An 18,135-nucleotide genomic window follows, 5' to 3' on the forward strand; every position below is an offset into this window, starting at 1 on the left:
GAGACGCTTGTATAGTATACACACAACACAGTGCACAAGAGAGTGTGTGTATATAGGCTTGAAGAGAGAGAGAGAGAAAGACTGAGTGTATAATTGACTAGTCGGGGCAGCGGGGCAGCAACCGGTTCTGGCCATTATCTCCTCGTCCCGATGTTTTGCAACGAAGGATGGAAGAAGCTCTGCTGCTTGCTTGCTTGTTTTTTTTTCCGTTGAAATGAAATAATGCTGTACAGGATCAAGCTCGTCATGGCCGTCTTTATCGGCAGCAGAGCCAGCTGTCGCGTCTTCCATCTTTACTTTACACGGGAGAAGAAATGAAGGAAAAGTGCGTGAGCTCTTCCTCCTCCGCTGCTGCTGCTGTATCCAATCTTCGTGAAAACGGGCGGCTCTCATTACTTGCAGTTAAAGGTCTCTTCGGATGTCAATGGCGGCAGCCGCCCAATTGCAATTCGAGAGAGTTGTATAATCATCAGACGAATTTCGGATGAACTTGGCGTGAATATTTGTCAATGCGCGTGTTCCCATCTTATCCAAGACACCAGCCATCGAATTATTTCCGCCGTCGACACGCGAACGTTCGTTTACATCACACAGACAGCACATCCGTCTTCTCATGTTGGACCTTATGAAACTATTTGTTATTTCTTCTCCAATGTTTTACCGATATAGGAGCCAAGGCGCTGCTGGGAGCGGCGTCCGCTTCTGGATGAGGAGACGTCGCGTGTGTTGCATGAAGCGACTCGATGCGTCGTCCTATACAGCACCGACCGCTGTTTCCATCCATAAACATTTGCACCGGATCCGCCCACGTGTAAATAACCTTGCACACACATGGGTGTTTAAATTCGTTAGACCGTAAAAGAAATGCGTGACTCTGAAAGATAAACCCTTACCTTACACAGTCGATACCGATCGTGAGATGGTCCCGATGTATCTGCACGCAAACTATAAAACACCGCCGGCCGTGTGTGAGTCTTCTTCCCTTTTTTGTCCTAGACTCAATAGTCCTGTCCGATGTATACACACATACAGGCACATGTTGTGTTGTTCCTGTATACATATACAAACCCCCTGTGTGTGTGTCTGTGAGTGTGTGTTTACAGCCTTGAGCTTTCGCTTTTCAACCGCAGTGTAAACATTTGAACTCGGAACGTGTGAAAACGCCGGCTCACGGTTCACATTTCCAAAGGGGGGAAGGAGAAAAAATGAGGGTCATACCCAGATCAGATTATGGCGAAACTAGTTCAATGTCCGATGAGAAATATGTACTTGAAAGTGTATTACTATCGCCACTGGCATTTCCTTATAATATAAAAACACAGCAATGTGCCAGATTCTGGCGAAACCATCAGGTCAGCCCAGAGCAAGCAAGACTCGACAAAAATTCCAGTTGGGAAAATTGAAAAAAGAGGGGAAAAAAGTCACAACTAAAACAAAAAGAAATAATGGAGAGAAAAATAATAAAGGAGAAATCAGGGGAGATGAAGGCTATCCACAGTCCAATGTATTACAGGAGGGATGAGCGCGTTGTATATTCACTGCGAAGAAGTCTTTTTCTGCTTCCGCTTCGACGAAGTCTTTTTGGACTTTTTCTTCTTCTTCTTGGGCTCGCGACTCGAGTCGGAAGAATCACTGCTGGAAGAAACGTGACGCTTCTTACGATTCTTCTTCTTGCGCTTACCACCTCCGCCACCGCCCGATTCAGATGAGCTGCTTTCCGAGTCTGAAGTGCTGCTGGAACTACTGCTGCTAGTACTGCTCGACCAGGAACGCTTCCGCTTCTTGATCTTTTCAGATTTCTCCTTGTCTTTGTCTACGAGTCAGAATGTAAATTTATTCAAAATAGAAACGACGTGAGGAGGACAGCCGAAACAGGGGAAAAAAAAAGAAAAGACGATTGTACCGATTTGCTTGTCATCGTTTTTGCTCGATTTCGTTTTGTCGCCGTGGCGAACGTCAGTGTTGGAAGGCTTCATTTCATCCTTCTTTTCTTTGTCTTCTTTGCTCTTCTTTTCTTCCTTTTCTTTACGTTTGTGTTTCTTATCCTTGTCCTTCTCCTTAGCTCGACTTCGTTTGTCTTTGTCACGTTTATCTTCTTTGCGATCCTTCTGAATAAAACAAACATCGGACACGTTCCCATTATTTCTCAAAGCTGTGAATCAAATCTGTTTGCACTAAATTAATTACCTTGTCTTTGGCGGGACTAGAACGTTTTTCCTTGTCCTTTTTACCACCGTCCTTCTTTTCTTTCGATTTATCAACTTTGGTGTCCTTGGTGTCGTCCGACTTGTCGTGATTCCTAGCAGGTGGTTGTTCCGGCTCAATTTTGTCACCCAACCTGTCGCGCACCGATTTCTTCTTCTCGTCAACGTCAAGGAGTTTCAAATCGACAAGGGCGGGATTGAATTTCGGTACCACTGCCGGGGCGGCGGCGGAGGCGGCGACTCTTAGATTCAATAAGGAATCCGGAGACACTCTTGCGTTTCCGCTGTCGTCCATTTCAATTTCTCCGATCTTTTCTGGGGCTGAATCCAGCAAGACTCGACGTTCGGGTCGCAATTTAATTTCGATCACTTTAGGCTTGATAGCACTAATAGCCCGACGAAAGATGGCATTATCTGGCCGTTTGACTTGACCAGAGTCTCCACCAATAGCGCCAACGTCAGTCACGTTCTTCACGGAGTCAATTCCTTCATCTTCTTCCGAATCTTCCTCCCAGCGCGAGTGCGGAAGTGGCAGAACTTTGGTTTCTTTCACTTTATCGTCCTTCTCTCTTTCCCTGCTTCTATCCTTTTTCACTGTTTTAGAACTGTCGGAATCTTCTTCTGTAGGTGGGATGTCGTCCACGAGTGATTCGAGGCTTTTGTCAGTGGTTATGATAAGAACATCTTCTAAGGCGGCTTCTTCCTCTGGAACTGTCGGAATTCGAAAGTCATCGCTCTCTCGATGATTTGCATGCTCCAATTTCGCTCTGTCGACTCCTGTTGTGGCAGAATCATCCATCACTCCGCTACGATCGCCTGTCAAATACAAAATAGGAAACTGTCAATAAAACTACCAAACTGATGACACCAATTTTTTTGAAGGCAAAACAAATTTACCAGGAATTGATGGCTGGTCCAATTGGTTTTGCGTTCGTACAGCTTCAGCTTCGCGGTCTTCGCTGTCGGCGCTCTTCTTTTTGTCGTGTTTGCTTTTTTTCTTGTCCTTCTTTTCTTTCTCCTTGTCTTTCTCCTTTTCTTTTTCCTTCTTCTTCTTGCGTTTCTTGTCCTTCTTCTTGTCCTCTTCATCCTTTTCTTTCTTTTCCTTTTTCTTCTCCTTTTCACGATCTCTTTCTTTTTCCTTCTCCTTGGATTTCTCCTTGGTAGTCGTACTGGACTTGCTGCTGACCGAACTGGGAGATCCCGCTCGATCACGATCCCGTTCTCGCGAAATGGCTTCCGTTCGTCGACTGGTATCTTTAGTATCCCGGACTTCGTGTCGAGATCTGCCTTTTTCCCGCTCACGATCTCTCTCTCTGTCTCGTTCGCGTTCTCGCTCCCTCTCGCGATCACGGTCACGATCGCGTTCTCTTTCCTTGTCTCGATCTCCTCGCTCCCGATCCCTTTCGCGTTCCCGCTCTCGGCCATCCTTCATATGGCCGTGATCTCTTTCACGTTCGCGCTCTTTGATTCTTTCTCTGGGCTTTTCTGGGCCTTTTTCGGGCTGATCTGGACGACGTGGTTTAGTGTAAATAAGAGGAGCGTCTGATTCAAATTCTCCAGGTGGAGGTGGCGGAGGTGAACGGCGAGTTCGGTCTGCTTCGGGGTTGTAGTATTCACGCTCGTAGTCAGTCCGTCGTTCTTCTCGATATCCACGACCTCTTCCCAGGTCGAGTGAGAGCAGAGAAGGAGGAGCACCTACGATTCCCATTGGTCCTCTTGGTCCCATGTATCCAGGAGGGTAGGGTCCACGTGGTCCCATTCCTCTAGGCATGCCGATTCCAAAGTGTGGTCCTCGTGGTACATAACCACCCATGGGGCCACCTCTGCCGATCGGGCCCATTGGACCTGGAGGACCGCCGTATCCTCTCATTGGTAGGCCTTGTGGACCCATAGGTGGATAACCGTATGGTGGGTAATAATTTGCCGATGCAGCATTAGGGAACTCTTCACGATACTCTCGAGGGTATCTTTAATGGAAAGAAAGACAAATTTGAAACACTTTATTGAATTATAGGAAGAAAAATCATTTTTTGTTTTTTTACCTTCCAGGGGATCCATGTGACGGTGACCGGTCGTAAAACCCATGACGTCCGCTCCGAGGACTAGGAGATCTCCCACCCGATTGAGACCGCGATCGCGATCTACCTCTGCGAGCACGTACTGCTGGACTTCTTCTCCGTCGGCTGGGAGAATGAGATCGAGAACGTCTAAACCATTCACAACCAACACGAGATTAGTCAACGTCTTCTTCAACATACGTGTACCGTGACAAACAAGAAAGGCAAAAAGGAAACAGGAGTCAAGTGTCGAAATGTAAAATATAAAAAAAAATTTAAATAAATTGGCACACGATAAGGAAATCAAAGAAAATGTCTCCTTCAGGGATGAAAAAATGTAAGTGTAACCAAAACATAACGCAAGGATTTTCAAAATAGAAAAGAACGATAATTGCCTTCGGGGAGGAGATCCACTGCGCGATCGACTCCGCTGCCTAGGTGATTTAGATCGACGTGTTCTAGACCGAGAGCGACTCCTTGACCGCGAAATTGATCTTCGCTTTTTTCGTGCTCTGTCACGTTCTTCTTTCTCCTTTAAGAGTTTCTCAAAGGCAGCCAAGGGGTCTTCGATCACACTGAAATTCGTTATTCAATGGCACATTCTAAGTGCGATTCAAACAAAAGGATTTGAATTATTATAAATACCCTTGCTGTAAAATCGGGTGGCTGGCCAGTTGACTGGCTGCACTAGAAGCATGATTGCCGTAGCCTGGAGGCATTCCCATGCCATTAGGAGGAAACGGCGGAGCACTATAACGCAAACAAGAAAAATTTGCTTTAAGAATTGCTTGTTAAATTCAAAAGTCACTCTGCTATGTTCATTTTACCCTGGGTAGCCCATTGGAGGTAGTCCTCTTGGTCCTCCTGGGGGCATCATTGGTCTAGCCCCGGGAGGTGGGATCGATGGACCCTGAAATCTAGGCGGCGGCATGGATCGAGGGAATCCCGGAGGTGGTATGTGAGTGGGAGGTTGGGCAGTCATGAGTGGCTGAATCGGAACAGAATTCTGCGGCGGTATTGTCTGCGAAACCGGAGCAGTCTGTATTGGAGTGGGTGTAGGCAACAAAGGAGCTGACTGTGAAGAATGAGGAATACGCTGCATCGCCATCAGCCCTTGTTGAATTAGGGCAATCTGTTGTATATTCTGTGAGCCTGTAACGATATTTACAACGTCTTAGAGAAACAATCTCTTCTGGAACTAGATTATAGATCATACCAAGCAAGAGTGGATTTCCTTGTAATAAAGCTTGTTGAAGTGCAATCAATGGAGCTTTCTGAGCTAAAATAGACAAATTGTTGACTGTCGGTGGGGTACTTTTCGAAGGTGCGGTAGGTGACTGTTTAACCACATCAGCCTGGGTACCCTCAGCACTAGCAGTCGGAGTTGCAGGAGGCTTTTCATCGACCGTAGGCGTAGGGACTCTAACTTCTTCGAGGCTTTCTCCGCCCGGTGGAGGTGGTTCACTCGGTTCTTCATTAAACTCTTCTTCGGCCACCGGAGAAGTTGCAATTTCTTCCTTGAATTCTTCATCCTTTTGAAATAAAGAATGATAACATCATGCCATCAACGCAATCACAAATAAACTTTCAATTTTACCTCTAAAATCAGTTCGGGTTCTTCTTTCTCGTCCTCAATATCTTCTTTGACTTCAGGAACAACAACAAGTTCCACAACAGCAGCAGGGGCGACAACGGGAGCGGCTTTCGTATATCCCGTTTCGCTTCGAAAATTGGTGACAGCCGTACGTAAAAACCGATTTGGTATCAGTGTGTCAGGCGAAACAGCTTTCGTGTGGCACTGAGGACATTCCTGCTCCTCTGAATCGAGAAGTAGGGCTCGTATGCCTTCGAGGAATCATAGAAAACCGTTAAAACCGAATAAAAATGTGATAAAAATAATAAAACTTACAGTCATCACAGAAGGAATCTCCACAGCAGGGAATAAGTACTGCGTCAGACAATAGATCTTTGCACAGAGAACACAGTAATTCAGATGGAATGACAGGTTTTACCACCTCGGGTGTCGGCGATTCAGCCTGAAAAGGCGGTCGTTCTTTCTTGATCTCTCGATATGCCTCACTAATAAGAAAAGCATTTTTAGTGTGTTACACTTATTGAACTTCAAATTAGCTAAAGAAACTTACTGGTCAATTGCAGGGACAGCAAAATGCCCCGATGGAGTCATCATCGCTCCAGGAACCTCTGGACCTTCAACAGGTACCATGAAACTTCTTGGAATTCCGGTACTCTTCTTAATGTCCATTGTCTAAAATCGTGAACAAATAAATTTCGTTAATATGCTGTTACAATTTGACTTCGAGAAATGAGTCTTACCAAGTTCAAGGGGCATTGTTTGATCCAATGACCAGGCATACCGCATTTGAAACAACAATAGTTACCAGGAACGGGTCCTACTTGACCTTGACCACGAATTTTCATATATCTGATGAAGAATAATATACATATAAATAATAACTTCGACGCAAGATGATGGTTGAAATATTTACTTAGATGGATCGTAGTCCTGAGTACTTTGTGTCATCATGGCCTTGATTTTGTCCTCTTCGGAAGCCTCACTTCGAAACAGGTCAGTAGCCTTTGAAAAAATTTGAAAAAAAAAAAGAACAGACGTGAGGTTACATACAGAATGAACTGGCGGGACAAAGGTATCAATACCTGGGCAAGATTATCAAGCGCGGAACCGGCTGAATCCGCATTGATGTTCGCCATGGCAACTGTGACTTCATTTTCATTTCTGGTCCCGGGGGGAGCCTAAAATTTTCGATTATAACTCATATTTCTAGGAATGTTCTCAACGAAACTGTCTATTGACAAATTGAAATGCGACAATAGGAGGGCAGAAGGAGGAAGATCAAGTGTCGTGCCAAATATTGATGTATCGCTCAACCATCAGACATTTGGCTTCCGGCAAAGTGGACCATTCATGTATTTGAAAACTAGTTCCAGCTAGTGAATTAATTACTTGTCGAGCAAAAATTAGCACTGAACTTCCGATTTTCGACTTTCAAACGAATCAATAGAGAAAAAAGAAAGTGTGCATGAATCACATACACCGCAGGGGTTCGAATCCCATGATGGAAAAATAGCGGAAAGGTGGACAGGGCACATTGATGGTTTAAGGTAATACTCCGTGCGTGACACAAGCTTTAACATCCGTTTTGAAACAAAAATTATATCACCAACGAATGAATTAAATTTATCACAGCCATGAAAACCCTATCACTAACAAAAAGCTGCAACATTTAAAAGTTCTAAGAAAACAATTTTTCATCAATCTTTAAATTCAACACAAAAACTTCTTGAAATGTTATGAGAATATCACAGTAGCCGGCGTCAGCAGTCCCAAGTCCTTTTTTGTAAGAAATGTGAAGTTTGAATTACCAAGACTTTCAAAACTACTCATGACAATTTTATGATTCTTTGCAAAAACTAGCTTTGAATGTGAGTGACTTTAATTTAAATTGGTTTAATTGGGGTTCTTTTTTAAAAAGAGTTACTAATCCACTGAGAAGGGAGGAAGACTTCAGGTACATACACCCTTTGATGACGACGAATTCGACGACGATGTTGTTCCGATCAATGATGGTTCGCCTCTATCCCTGTAATGAGTAAAACAATGTTTAAATAACATAACGACAAACTCCTAAAATCATTACATTTCAAAAAACGAAAGTTATGCTTGGGCAAACTCACTCCAATTCAGTGCCATGCAAAATGTTTTGTTAAAATGAACAACAAAATCTTACCAGAATTTTTTGTTGGTGGCACCAGCTACAGGGACTCGTGCCACAATTAACGAAGTATTTTTGGCAATCAATGCAGATTCATCTGTGTAAACTACAATAACAACATGTCAAATGAGTTATTCTATAAAGTTTTGTGTGCTACATCTTACCTTCATTTGTCTGCGCATTTGTTATCATGAGGTCAAAGTCTGTAGCCTTGCCCAGTTTTTTCTGGTGGACAATTGCCTTTTTCAAGTCAGAAACTGAGATGTGAAGGCCATCGAATGTAATCGTGTCATAGTCGATCGCCGATTTAAACTTGTAATGAATAGACATTTTCCCGGTACAGTTTGCTCACTGTGAAAAAACATAAACCAATCTCGATTACATTATAAACTATACACATATCACGACAGCAAACCATACAGAACTAATCAGCCATCAGAGATTAAACGTGGATTTGCTGCATGAACTTGAAATTGTAAACTAAATTTACTCACCATATTCCTGGAGAAAAACGTAAGCGTCGACAACCGGGTATTCATTAGTAGGTCGGATCGGCAACTCGGCATCAATCGTAGTTTCTTTTTAATCTCGCGAGGAATCACCAACGCCACCTAACGGTTAGTGGCAAAAACAAATAAAATGACCGATAGATGGAATATGTCACAAAATTTGTTTACCAAGTTTGTTTATGTAACGTAAAATTGTTCTCATTAATCACAAAGAAAATTTGTCGACGTCATTCGGTTGCTGGTGAGGGTGTGGTTTGGGGGCTATGGCAACAAGAATCATGAATCAAAACAAAAAATTTGGAAATTGCGGAATTCTTTCAGTGACATTCCTGATTCGAAAACGATAGTGTGTGTTCAATTACAACCTTATTTTTGCGCCTTATTTCGGGAGTATTTGCCAGTATGCAGTTTTATTGCATTTTGTTTCTCGTTGCAGTTACACTGCCAAAAAGTGTCTTCACCCTCTGTCCAAGTTTAGTCCGTCAGACTAGTAGGTCGGATATTTGCTCAAAATATGGGTCATACATTAGTGGATCAGTTACTTCTGCTGATGGCTGCTTCACTGTTATTGCTGACAGTAATTGTACAACTGGATTACTACAATGGAATGATTCAACCACTCCATATGGAAGAAACATTGGTCTTCATTTAAATGCATTTGATGCTTATGATAGGAATGGAAGTTTCCCGAGATTTGCATTGAACATCACCATTTCTGATCCACTATTTAAGACCATGTGGTTTATGCTTGAAGATTTTATCAAACCTCAGAATGCCAAGTGTTTTACTTTAATCAGAAACATTGTTAAACCAGGGTGTGATGATGTCATGGGGAACTATGATTGTTATGTCAGAGATTCTGCAAGTTCTCTCATGACAAGTGATTCATACACAACCATCAAGTTTCTAATGAATGGAGAAAAATTGCAATACAAATTTAGGAATTTGTATGGTAAGCTGCTTATCAATTATTGGCCTGTGTGTCATTATTAAATCCATATTTTTTTTAGGTAGGGATATGAGTAACAGAATAATATTTTTCTATACTCACACCTCTATTGAAAATCAGCTTGTTATTACTTTCCAAGCTCTAGTTGGTATAGACAATTACATGATAAAATTATGTTTTAAAGGGCAAAACAAATGTTCCCATACTTTTAAAGTGGATCTGTCAATAGATTCTACTTATTCTGAAAGGTTTGTAGAATTACGAGGAATCGCTTTATATCTTAGTTAAATTTTTTCAACCGAAAAATAATTTTTTTCCCGTTAGATACGCTGATTTGATTACTTATAAACTATCCCAAGCGACATTGAAGAAAGGAAAGTATGAACTGTATATTGAATGCCAACGCTTACCAAATAGCACATCATCTAATGTTAACTGCTGCAATCAAAGCAGAATTCTTGAAATCGATATTGATCATCAGTTCGACATGGTTGATGTAGCTATATTAATAGGTTTGATTTTTATTATTGGATCCTTCACCTTTGCCATCGCAGTATTATATCTTCGACGAAGAGTACTCGAGCCAAGTATGGCGTTTGTTTTTCTTTTACTGTATTCAAGTTTCGTAATTCTATTTCTTTTTGCAGTTCCAAGTGATTTTAAAATGCTGCTCGTTTTTGATGCAGTAAGTGTTCAACATACCGATTACGTGAAGGCAACGCGAATATTCCTTCGTAAGCTTCTAGACATTGAAGTAATTGTAGATGTCGTTGATATGAAAATTACGGAGCACACATCTCCATATCAGTGGAATATCGCGGCTATCGAACAAGCTGACTGTGTCGCTATTGTGATCCCTCCGAAAATACTGCCTTGCGAACGTCGAGGTTCGCCTTATCACAAAACCTACCAGTTATGTTTAAACGTCCTAGAATCCCATTTAGAAAATGTACTAAAGAACAACCAAGCTTCATCTTCCGATAAAATGTTTACTTTAGTTCTCCCTTTCTCGGATATCGAACTAACACCAAAATTTTTTAAGTTTATGGCCCGTTTCCAAATACCCCTTGACTATTGTTTCTTGCGCCAACACATCCAATCAATCCGGAGTCCACGTCGAATACGTTTGCCTCGATGGCTTCTTTTTAATCAAACTACCAACAAAAAGTTATTTTCCACGGTTGTCGACAACATACAGACGTCTCAGGAAGAAATTGCTCTTTTACCTGACATCGAATACAGCAACACTCTGACCGTTGGCGATGGCCAGGACGATCTTCTACCTGAAGAGATGTCAGCTATCCACCACAGAACTGAGGAATTGGACGCAATTTTTGGAACTTGTGTTAAAAGTATTAGAACTTTACCATCCGTGATGAGCTCTGCCAATTGTTAAATCAAATTATCTTTCCATTGTGTAATTATTTGTGTAAATATATATACGGCAAGGCCTTAACATAATGAGTCAACTTTTTCAAATAACTTTAAACGCCATCTGACGACAAAAGCGTTAATAATCACAATTAAACGAAGGCAGACGATTTTTTCTACAGTGATACTGAAATTGGCATTTGATAGCCAAAGTTCTCTAAAGTAAAAAACAAAATTGAAAAGTCAAAATGACAAGTAGTGAAGATGAAAAAAGTTATTCTCTTGTAAATTTTTTTGTTTTCGATACAAGTCGCAATTTTCCAGAAGATGAGGTTTGGAAATAGAAATCAAAACAAGTTATTTGGACACTAATGTTTTTCTTTTGGTAGGAATACAAAAGTATTGTTTATTATTATCCGAAGGACACTTCTAAAGATTCCCAAATGAAAGAAATTGGAAGGACAGCAGCAATTTTAAAATTTAGCCAGTACTTAAGCTGTTTTTTTAGTTGCATACTATGTTTAACTGTTTAAGCTAATAATTCTGTTTTCCTTCAGAACCTTTGGAACTTCTGGTAGCTGTCATTCATTGCATACAAGAAAAACAAGACAGTACTTCAATGAACCAGAACCTGGGTTTTGCATGGCCATGGTAATAAACTTAAAAAAAAATAAAGAAAGATAAAATCTAACAAAGTAATATTGTATCAGACTGTGAAACTGCCAACTGTACCTATTGATAATGATATAGAGACACATGACAAGGTTTTCAACTCTCTACTAGTCCACTCTTACCACATGTTTCGCCTTTTCATGGGTACTATGACTTCAGCTTTGAAGGTTTCAGACCAACCTGAAGAAGAATTAGAGCAATTAAAACTGAGAGCAGCATATTTTTACTCAAAGGTTTCTTCTTTTACATCAAATCAAGAATTGTATCTTGCTGATATTTAATTAAAACATTAATACAGCATTTGCAGATGATGCCTTTAGAAGATGCTGATCTTGCAGATGCATTCCTTGGAATTCAATTCCTACCTATGGATAAACTGTCCTTTTTGAAAGTCAGAAGTCTGGTTAGTCATGTTGAACAGACCTTCCCCTGTATTACTTCAACAACTGTGCTTTATCAAGATCAAATTGTTTGGTTAGTCCATCAACAATAATTGTTTTGTTTTGTTATTTCTCTTTATTACTAAAATTTTTATACCATATCAGGACTGGACTTTGTCAAGATGATGTCCAACTTATTTACAACTACCTCACCACAAAACTATTTCCTGCGTCAATAACTCTTAATACTGAAACGAGGTTAGTAAGGCTACTAAAAAAATCGGAACCTTAAATGAACACAATAAAAAACTGGATTTCTTTTCAGATTCTTGACAGGGCCTGCAGATGTACACGGTCTCTCTTCGGAAATGCGCATTCCTCATGTTTTCCTAAATCATAGTCAAACCGTCCCGGATGAATGCCAGCTGATAGTTTACCGAGTCGCAGGAGTGACTATGTGTCTGTTTATATCAGCATCCATTGAACTGGACCATGAATTTTTTGTATCACTCGATTTAACTCTTGGGCCGAGAATAGTTGCCCTCTCTGCAGATGTAGCCGAACAAGCGCTTGTGCGCAAAACCGCTTCATCGCTAAATATGGGCACAGATTCAATTCGTTTTCTCTATTTCAACCAATGGAATATGGCATTTAAATCTACACTGCATCAAAGCATACCTGGCCATCGTAGAGTTTTACAGTGTCAACCATCGGCAAATAATGATGTCATTAAGGTAACAACTATAATGTAATAGGCAATAAGCTTGGCTAAATTTTGACCAAATATTTTTCTTTAGACGTGTGCCGATTTGTGTGAAGATTTTTCTAGTTTTGGCGATGGTGAGATTGTTGTCAAAACCAAAAGCGACGCATGGGTTTTAGGAAAGTTATCTAACAAACGGCATCTTTACGTAGTGGTGACACGAAAAAACGCCGAACTAGTTGATATTTGTGGTAACATAATTAAAATTTTCCCATAAGTAATTTAATGTAACTTAATGTTACTCCTTTCAGATGAAGTTCGGCGGCTAAGGAATATACTGTTCAAAGACATTCTGTTACTGGAGTAACAACTTTGTTATACAATTACTTCCTTTGGTCAAACAGTCATGATGTATTAATCTATGCATTGTGATCAAATGTTTACTTTTCTTGTTAATGCTTGTAAATAAACTACTACAGAAGTGCAAAATCATTTGAATCTTTTAATCTATCAATTTACAGAACATTTCAAATGTATTCCTTTTTCCTCTACACTTCTCATAATCTATATGCTTGTTACTGTTTTTCATTCATACACTTCTTCCTTATCTCCAATATACCTTATGATATCTGCTGGTCTCAACAATTTCTCTGCATCACCATCTGGGATTTCAAAGCCTAAAATCATTTTGTAGAATTTAATCAAACACATTCTACTGAATACTGTATGGCTATAACATAATGGTTTTCTTCTTACCAAACTCATCTTCCATGGCCATTATAACTTCTACATGGTCTAATGAATCAAGTCCCAAGTCATTCATAAAGTGGGATTCCACTGTCAACTAATGTGGAAAATTCTCTTAGATTTATGTAAAAATTTATATAAAATATTTTTATACCTTTGTAACATCAATTTTGTCGTAAAGTTTCAAAACAAGCAATACCCTGTCTCGGATTATAGTCAGGGACAAGGGAGGTTTATCACTGAACCTCCTTTTGGTGTTAATGGCGACCTATGAATTTCCAAATCAAAACAGAACGATCAGTTTCTTCCGCCGAATTATCTGATTACATGTAAACACACAAATGGATCCAGGATAAAGATTGATTCTGTCCAAACATATTAAGCATGTGGGGTGTATGAAGCCTGAACCAAATGTTTAGCGTACCTTGTTCACAAAGAGACTAGGAGCTTGATGGGAGGTAACAGAATAATTGGCGATTTGATTTTGCAGACCTAAAACTAATGGCTGAGGCCATGATTTTTGGCCAATTCTCACACCGGCATTTAAAGCAGATCGCAAAGACCTCACGAACAGCGCCATTTTACTCGGTTATAAAATCCAGCAAGAAAACTAGCAATGAGCAGAAGGAGGTAGACAATTTCAGGCCCGTTATCGACTGCTTCAACGACGAGCGAACCGTCGCTTTGGCGCTAGTTACCACGCATCCTTTTTTGTTCAAGCCTTACCAGGGGCCTTACAGACATATTGGACCAAACCTAACGATAATAAGCGCTTCACTTCACATGATTCTCATTTCTCAGTAAGTTCATAAAGCAATAATAATGTAACAAAGAGAAGAGAGCCAGACGAGTAATAAGCCAGACGCGTAATGATACGAAAGACATGAAATTCAAATAATTCATTTGATCACGTTTTAATTTATAATTCATGGAGAAAACCGAGTATGTCATTATACATCATACTGCCGTGCAAGGGAACACGATAACCAGGAACAAAAGGGTTTTGAAGATCACGTGTCAAGTTGCCTTCTTTTAGTGTTTTCCTTGTCCGTCGCCAAGACGACCGACTCTATATAGTAGCGGCTAATCAGACTAGGTCTATCTATTATGGTCTAACGGTCTAACCCTACCAACATCAGTTGCGCAAAGAAGAAGAATCTCTTTTGGTACACAGATCAGGGCCACCCTACGACGTTGTTGCTACACAACCCACCCAAAATGAACACAACGAAACACGACACGTTATTGTAAACGAAGGAAGTTGGGGGATGTTGCCTTATGACGACTTTCGACATCTTTACTTCAAAAAGAAAATATGAGAACGGCTGTGCCCCAGTTACCCTGTTCCACTCGGTGCTGGTAGTCGCTGTTTTCGTTACCCGTATGGTAGTTAGTCACAGGTCAATAGTTTCAATACGATCAAGTTTGGTGTGACCCGGATCACGCACCTCTCTCAACAAAAAGAGCAAGAACCAAGATCGATATCCTCAATCGTCTCGGCGCGCTTCACTCTACAAGTTTCATTGTTTCAACTCAATTCCCACGTCTTCCATTCGTTATTCACGTAAATTGTAAATCAATTAAGCAAACACTACGACTGTGGGGTCACAATGTTCTAGCACAAGTGATTAGACTAACTTTTGCGTCTCCAGTCGACCTATTCAATTAAACCCACTAAGGCACCGATCGATCGATTCTTTCAGATCAGCTTTCCATCTGCACGCACCAAATCTACGTGACACAAAACAACAATCTTGGGAAGGATGTCCGTTACTGTGCCTTTGGTCACTTTCGATCCGTCAGACGAGAACCGCGGAGGTAAACAGAGGACGAAAATGGAGGAAGAAAAATCTAATTACAACGGAAATGACGCTGTTCACTTGGCCAGTTTCACTCAGGTACCGTTTTATTGCTATATTTCTCCGTACGTGTACTGTAAATTGAAATGTTCTGATTTGAAGCGGATGGGGCGATGGATACATCGATTCCGGCGCACTCGTCAAATGATGTCAGATGTTCATCCAGGCCCAGACGCAGGTTTTCTGGAACGTTACGCCACTGGAGATCATCAAGAGGAAGGCCGAAGTGATGTTGGTTGGAATGCTTTCCTATGTCGGCAACACTGTCACGGCCAATTAGTGGTGGATACTACTCAAAAAGGCCATTACAGAGTGAGTATACAGGAGAGGGGGTCTACAATCAATGGCAGATTTACATTATATTGTGGTTTCTGTTTTTTAAAAAGTGGCTGGGCATTGTGAGCATTGCCATCATGTACAACTACATTTTCATCGTGGGTCGTGCAGTATTTTGGGACATGCAGAATATGTGTCCAATTGTTTGGCTGGTTCTCGACTATCTTTGCGACGTGATCTACATGCTCGACATGATTGTTCACGCCCACGAAGGTGTGTTTTACCATGTAACACTAAACAAAGCGATGGTTAAATAATCAATATTATTCAGGATATTTGGAGCAAGGTCTGATGGTGACGGAACCACAGAAATTGCGGAGTCACTATTGGCAAAACTGGGATTCCAAAATGGACGTGGGTTTCAATTGTGGACATAATAGTTGTTGTGCATTTAACGCAGCTGCATTGTAACTCGACAGGTTTTGAGTTTACTGCCAACAGATTTGCTCTACCTAGTTTGGGGTAGCCCGACAGAGTGCACCCATGTTCCGTGTGGCGTCATTGTTCGAATGAACCGACTTCTCCGCTTGTCCAGAATGATGGCATTTTTTGACAAAACAGAAAATCAGACTAATTTCCCAAACGCTTTCAGAATAGCAAAGGTTCATTCTACAAGTTAAAAATCAAAAACCTTTATTCTAAAATTATTTACGTTGTCGCACAGGTTATGATCTATCTACTTGTAATCATCCACTGGAACGGTTGTATCTATTTCGCAATCAGCAACGCAATTGGTTTTGGATCCGACGGATGGGTGGTCACGCTGGTCGAAAACGGCACCAACCTGTCACTAACCTATCAATACATTTTCACGTTTTATTGGTCGACGCTGACGTTGACGACGATCGGTGAAACGCCACCACCCGAGATAGAAGTCGAATTTGTCTTTGTGATTGTCGAGTACATGATTGGCATCCTCATTTTCGCCACCATCGTCGGTAACATCGGCTCAATGATTACAAACATGAACGCTTCGCGGACCGAGTTCCAAACAAGGATGGATGCTGTTAAACAATACATGGTTTTCCGCAAAGTCTCCAAGGAGTTGGAAGAACGAGTCATCCAGTGGTTCGATTACATGTGGAGCAACAAACAGTCGCTGGATGAAGGAAGCGTTATGGACACACTTCCCGATAAACTCAAAGCTGAGATCGCCATCCATGTCCATCTGGATACGTTAAAACAAGTTAAAATCTTCCAAGATTGTGAACCAGGTTTGCTGGCAGAACTCGTTCTTAAACTTCAGGTTCAAATGATAAAGATTTTTTTCTCCGTAAGGACATCAATGTTAAAAATGATTTCTTTATCAAATTTTAGCTGCAAGTCTTTAGTCCTGGAGATTATATTTGCCGGAAGGGCGACGTGGGTAAAGAAATGTACATCGTCAAGAGAGGAAAGTTGAGTGTCTGTTCTGACGACGGCAAAACGGTTTTTGTGACACTGGGAGCTGGGAGCGTCTTTGGCGAAGTGAGTATCCTCAACATTGCCGGAAACAAAACGGGAAACAGAAGGACAGCCAACGTCCGTAGCGTCGGCTATTCCGATCTGTTTTGTTTGTCTAAAAGCGACCTGTGGAACGCTCTGCAAGAATATCCGGAAGGTCGAAAAACTTTGCTGGAACGAGGCCGTCAGCTATTGCTCAAAGATGGACTGTTGGACGAGGAAGTCAACAGACGACATCAGGATGAAAGTGACTCGGCTAAAGATAGAATAGAAAAACTTGGTACGTAAACTTTGGTCCGAAAACTTTGAAGCTTTAATCAGTTATAATGTTTGAATTTTCTACGATGCAGAAATGGCGCTGGACACGCTACAAACGCGTTTCGCTCGTCTTCTAGCCGAATACACAAGTAGTCAACAGACGATGAAACAGCGTCTCAGTCGAGTCGAACAACATCAGCCTTCCATTCGCGGTGAAGACGGAACTCTGGAAAATGTCACGGCTGCCGTTATTACTTCGACGCCCAATTCCAAAAGAAAGAGTAGCAATTTACTGGACGTTCCATCGAGGTAATTGCGCACATATGACGTCAAATACTAAGATTAACACAAATGGCAATTAACCCTAAGAACGTAAAGTATTTCTATTGAATACTAGCCATAAGGAGAATAGAAACAAGCCGGGTAACATTTTCATTAACAAAAATTAAATGAATGACGTCATCACATAGGAAATATTCGACGTCACGCCCCAATGATGCCACCGGCGACGACGTCGATTGCGTGACAGCAGCAGCTCCATTCACAGAAAACGGATTCGACGCGGACCGGGGGGCTGAATCTTCCGTTTCAAAATGCCGTCAGATTGAAAACGCTGACGATAACCAATGAAAATCGGGGCGAAGAAGAACCTTCCCTTTAAAGACAACAGACACATCAAGTTTGTTCAGTCAAGGTTCCAACTCGGATAACCGCCGAAAAACAGTTATTTTCCTCCGCGCACGTGACGTGTATTCCAAGAGTGTTTTGAATTCAGTCGCGAGCTTTTTCCATTCTGCTTTTTTGATCTATTTTTATCACAAGAGTAAAGAGAGAATTCAACCCCTCTAGTAACGTCTACAGCATCACTGATCCGTATTAGATTTTTATCCGTGTT

The 18,135-nt window shown here is 41.4% G+C and overlaps 5 protein-coding genes across 6 annotated transcripts; 3 read left to right on the plus strand and 2 right to left on the minus strand.

Moving 5' to 3' along the window:
- Positions 1-1,262: 1,262 nt before the first annotated feature.
- Positions 1,263-8,624, minus strand: LOC124188305 (E3 ubiquitin-protein ligase RBBP6-like). Of its 2 annotated transcripts, none has more exons than XM_046580851.1 (19): positions 8,508-8,624; positions 8,178-8,364; positions 8,029-8,119; positions 7,818-7,881; positions 6,938-7,033; positions 6,769-6,857; positions 6,596-6,704; positions 6,406-6,527; positions 6,171-6,340; positions 5,859-6,106; positions 5,478-5,793; positions 5,089-5,413; positions 4,907-5,011; positions 4,657-4,836; positions 4,247-4,411; positions 3,102-4,171; positions 2,188-3,020; positions 1,904-2,108; positions 1,263-1,813 (listed from the first exon to the last, which is right to left on the minus strand). In XM_046580851.1, exons 2-19 carry the CDS (start codon positions 8,341-8,343, stop codon positions 1,536-1,538), a joined length of 4,632 nt encoding a protein of 1,543 aa, XP_046436807.1. In that variant the 5' UTR covers positions 8,344-8,364; positions 8,508-8,624; the 3' UTR covers positions 1,263-1,535. The 2 variants fall into 2 exon arrangements, with proteins under 2 accessions (XP_046436807.1, XP_046436808.1); XM_046580852.1 differs by having other exon boundaries at positions 8,434-8,567.
- Positions 8,625-8,649: 25 nt separating this feature from the next.
- On the plus strand, positions 8,650-10,927 carry LOC124188324. The gene is made up of 4 exons (XM_046580882.1): positions 8,650-9,474; positions 9,533-9,719; positions 9,796-10,058; positions 10,119-10,927. The coding sequence occupies exons 1-4, from the start codon at positions 8,925-8,927 to the stop codon at positions 10,865-10,867; spliced, it is 1,749 nt and encodes a 582-aa protein (XP_046436838.1). The 5' UTR covers positions 8,650-8,924; the 3' UTR covers positions 10,868-10,927.
- Positions 10,928-10,996: 69 nt separating this feature from the next.
- LOC124188326 (vacuolar fusion protein CCZ1 homolog) lies at positions 10,997-13,086 on the plus strand. The gene is made up of 9 exons (XM_046580884.1): positions 10,997-11,174; positions 11,232-11,329; positions 11,400-11,493; positions 11,553-11,747; positions 11,813-11,988; positions 12,060-12,152; positions 12,220-12,628; positions 12,692-12,848; positions 12,909-13,086. Exons 1-9 carry the CDS (start codon positions 11,091-11,093, stop codon positions 12,962-12,964), a joined length of 1,362 nt encoding a protein of 453 aa, XP_046436840.1. The 5' UTR covers positions 10,997-11,090; the 3' UTR covers positions 12,965-13,086.
- A 25-nt stretch (positions 13,087-13,111) lies between these two features.
- Positions 13,112-14,005, minus strand: LOC124188342 (acyl carrier protein, mitochondrial-like). Its single transcript, XM_046580907.1, has 4 exons — positions 13,769-14,005; positions 13,499-13,612; positions 13,354-13,441; positions 13,112-13,274 (listed from the first exon to the last, which is right to left on the minus strand). The coding sequence occupies exons 1-4, from the start codon at positions 13,922-13,924 to the stop codon at positions 13,183-13,185; spliced, it is 450 nt and encodes a 149-aa protein (XP_046436863.1). The 5' UTR covers positions 13,925-14,005; the 3' UTR covers positions 13,112-13,182.
- A 691-nt stretch (positions 14,006-14,696) lies between these two features.
- On the plus strand, positions 14,697-18,088 carry LOC124188316 (cyclic nucleotide-gated cation channel subunit A-like). The gene is made up of 10 exons (XM_046580869.1): positions 14,697-14,915; positions 15,048-15,242; positions 15,306-15,515; positions 15,590-15,752; positions 15,811-15,893; positions 15,959-16,141; positions 16,204-16,785; positions 16,857-17,262; positions 17,333-17,549; positions 17,711-18,088. The coding sequence occupies exons 2-10, from the start codon at positions 15,108-15,110 to the stop codon at positions 17,868-17,870; spliced, it is 2,139 nt and encodes a 712-aa protein (XP_046436825.1). The 5' UTR covers positions 14,697-14,915; positions 15,048-15,107; the 3' UTR covers positions 17,871-18,088.
- Positions 18,089-18,135: the final 47 nt, after the last annotated feature.

This window comes from Daphnia pulex, chromosome 2 (assembly GCF_021134715.1).
Source record: "Daphnia pulex isolate KAP4 chromosome 2, ASM2113471v1".
Classification (NCBI taxonomy): domain Eukaryota; kingdom Metazoa; phylum Arthropoda; class Branchiopoda; order Diplostraca; family Daphniidae; genus Daphnia; species Daphnia pulex.

What these genes read in the sequence shown, in the direction of transcription:
- LOC124188305 (XM_046580851.1), bottom strand. Translation starts at nt 8,343, where the DNA reads ATGTCTATTCATTACAAGTTTAAATCGGCGATCGACTATGACACGATT. An exon ending in CCTCCAATGGGCTACCCAGG is followed by an intron (nt 5,012 to 5,088) that starts GTAAAATGAACA and finishes TTTGCGTTATAG; the next exon opens with TGCTCCGCCGTTTCCTCCTA. An exon ending in GGACCAGCCATCAATTCCTG is followed by an intron (nt 3,021 to 3,101) that starts GTAAATTTGTTT and finishes TGTATTTGACAG; the next exon opens with GCGATCGTAGCGGAGTGATG.
- LOC124188324 (XM_046580882.1), top strand. Translation starts at nt 8,925, where the DNA reads ATGCAGTTTTATTGCATTTTGTTTCTCGTTGCAGTTACACTGCCAAAA. An exon ending in CAAATTTAGGAATTTGTATG is followed by an intron (nt 9,475 to 9,532) that starts GTAAGCTGCTTA and finishes TATTTTTTTTAG; the next exon opens with GTAGGGATATGAGTAACAGA. An exon ending in ACGAAGAGTACTCGAGCCAA is followed by an intron (nt 10,059 to 10,118) that starts GTATGGCGTTTG and finishes TTCTTTTTGCAG; the next exon opens with TTCCAAGTGATTTTAAAATG.
- LOC124188326 (XM_046580884.1), top strand. Translation starts at nt 11,091, where the DNA reads ATGACAAGTAGTGAAGATGAAAAAAGTTATTCTCTTGTAAATTTTTTT. An exon ending in CAGCATATTTTTACTCAAAG is followed by an intron (nt 11,748 to 11,812) that starts GTTTCTTCTTTT and finishes ACATTAATACAG; the next exon opens with CATTTGCAGATGATGCCTTT. An exon ending in CAAATAATGATGTCATTAAG is followed by an intron (nt 12,629 to 12,691) that starts GTAACAACTATA and finishes ATTTTTCTTTAG; the next exon opens with ACGTGTGCCGATTTGTGTGA.
- LOC124188342 (XM_046580907.1), bottom strand. Translation starts at nt 13,924, where the DNA reads ATGGCGCTGTTCGTGAGGTCTTTGCGATCTGCTTTAAATGCCGGTGTG. An exon ending in CTAGTCTCTTTGTGAACAAG is followed by an intron (nt 13,613 to 13,768) that starts GTACGCTAAACA and finishes GGAAATTCATAG; the next exon opens with GTCGCCATTAACACCAAAAG. An exon ending in GGCCATGGAAGATGAGTTTG is followed by an intron (nt 13,275 to 13,353) that starts GTAAGAAGAAAA and finishes AAATGATTTTAG; the next exon opens with GCTTTGAAATCCCAGATGGT.
- LOC124188316 (XM_046580869.1), top strand. Translation starts at nt 15,108, where the DNA reads ATGTCCGTTACTGTGCCTTTGGTCACTTTCGATCCGTCAGACGAGAAC. An exon ending in ACTTGGCCAGTTTCACTCAG is followed by an intron (nt 15,243 to 15,305) that starts GTACCGTTTTAT and finishes TCTGATTTGAAG; the next exon opens with CGGATGGGGCGATGGATACA. An exon ending in TTACTGGACGTTCCATCGAG is followed by an intron (nt 17,550 to 17,710) that starts GTAATTGCGCAC and finishes GTCATCACATAG; the next exon opens with GAAATATTCGACGTCACGCC.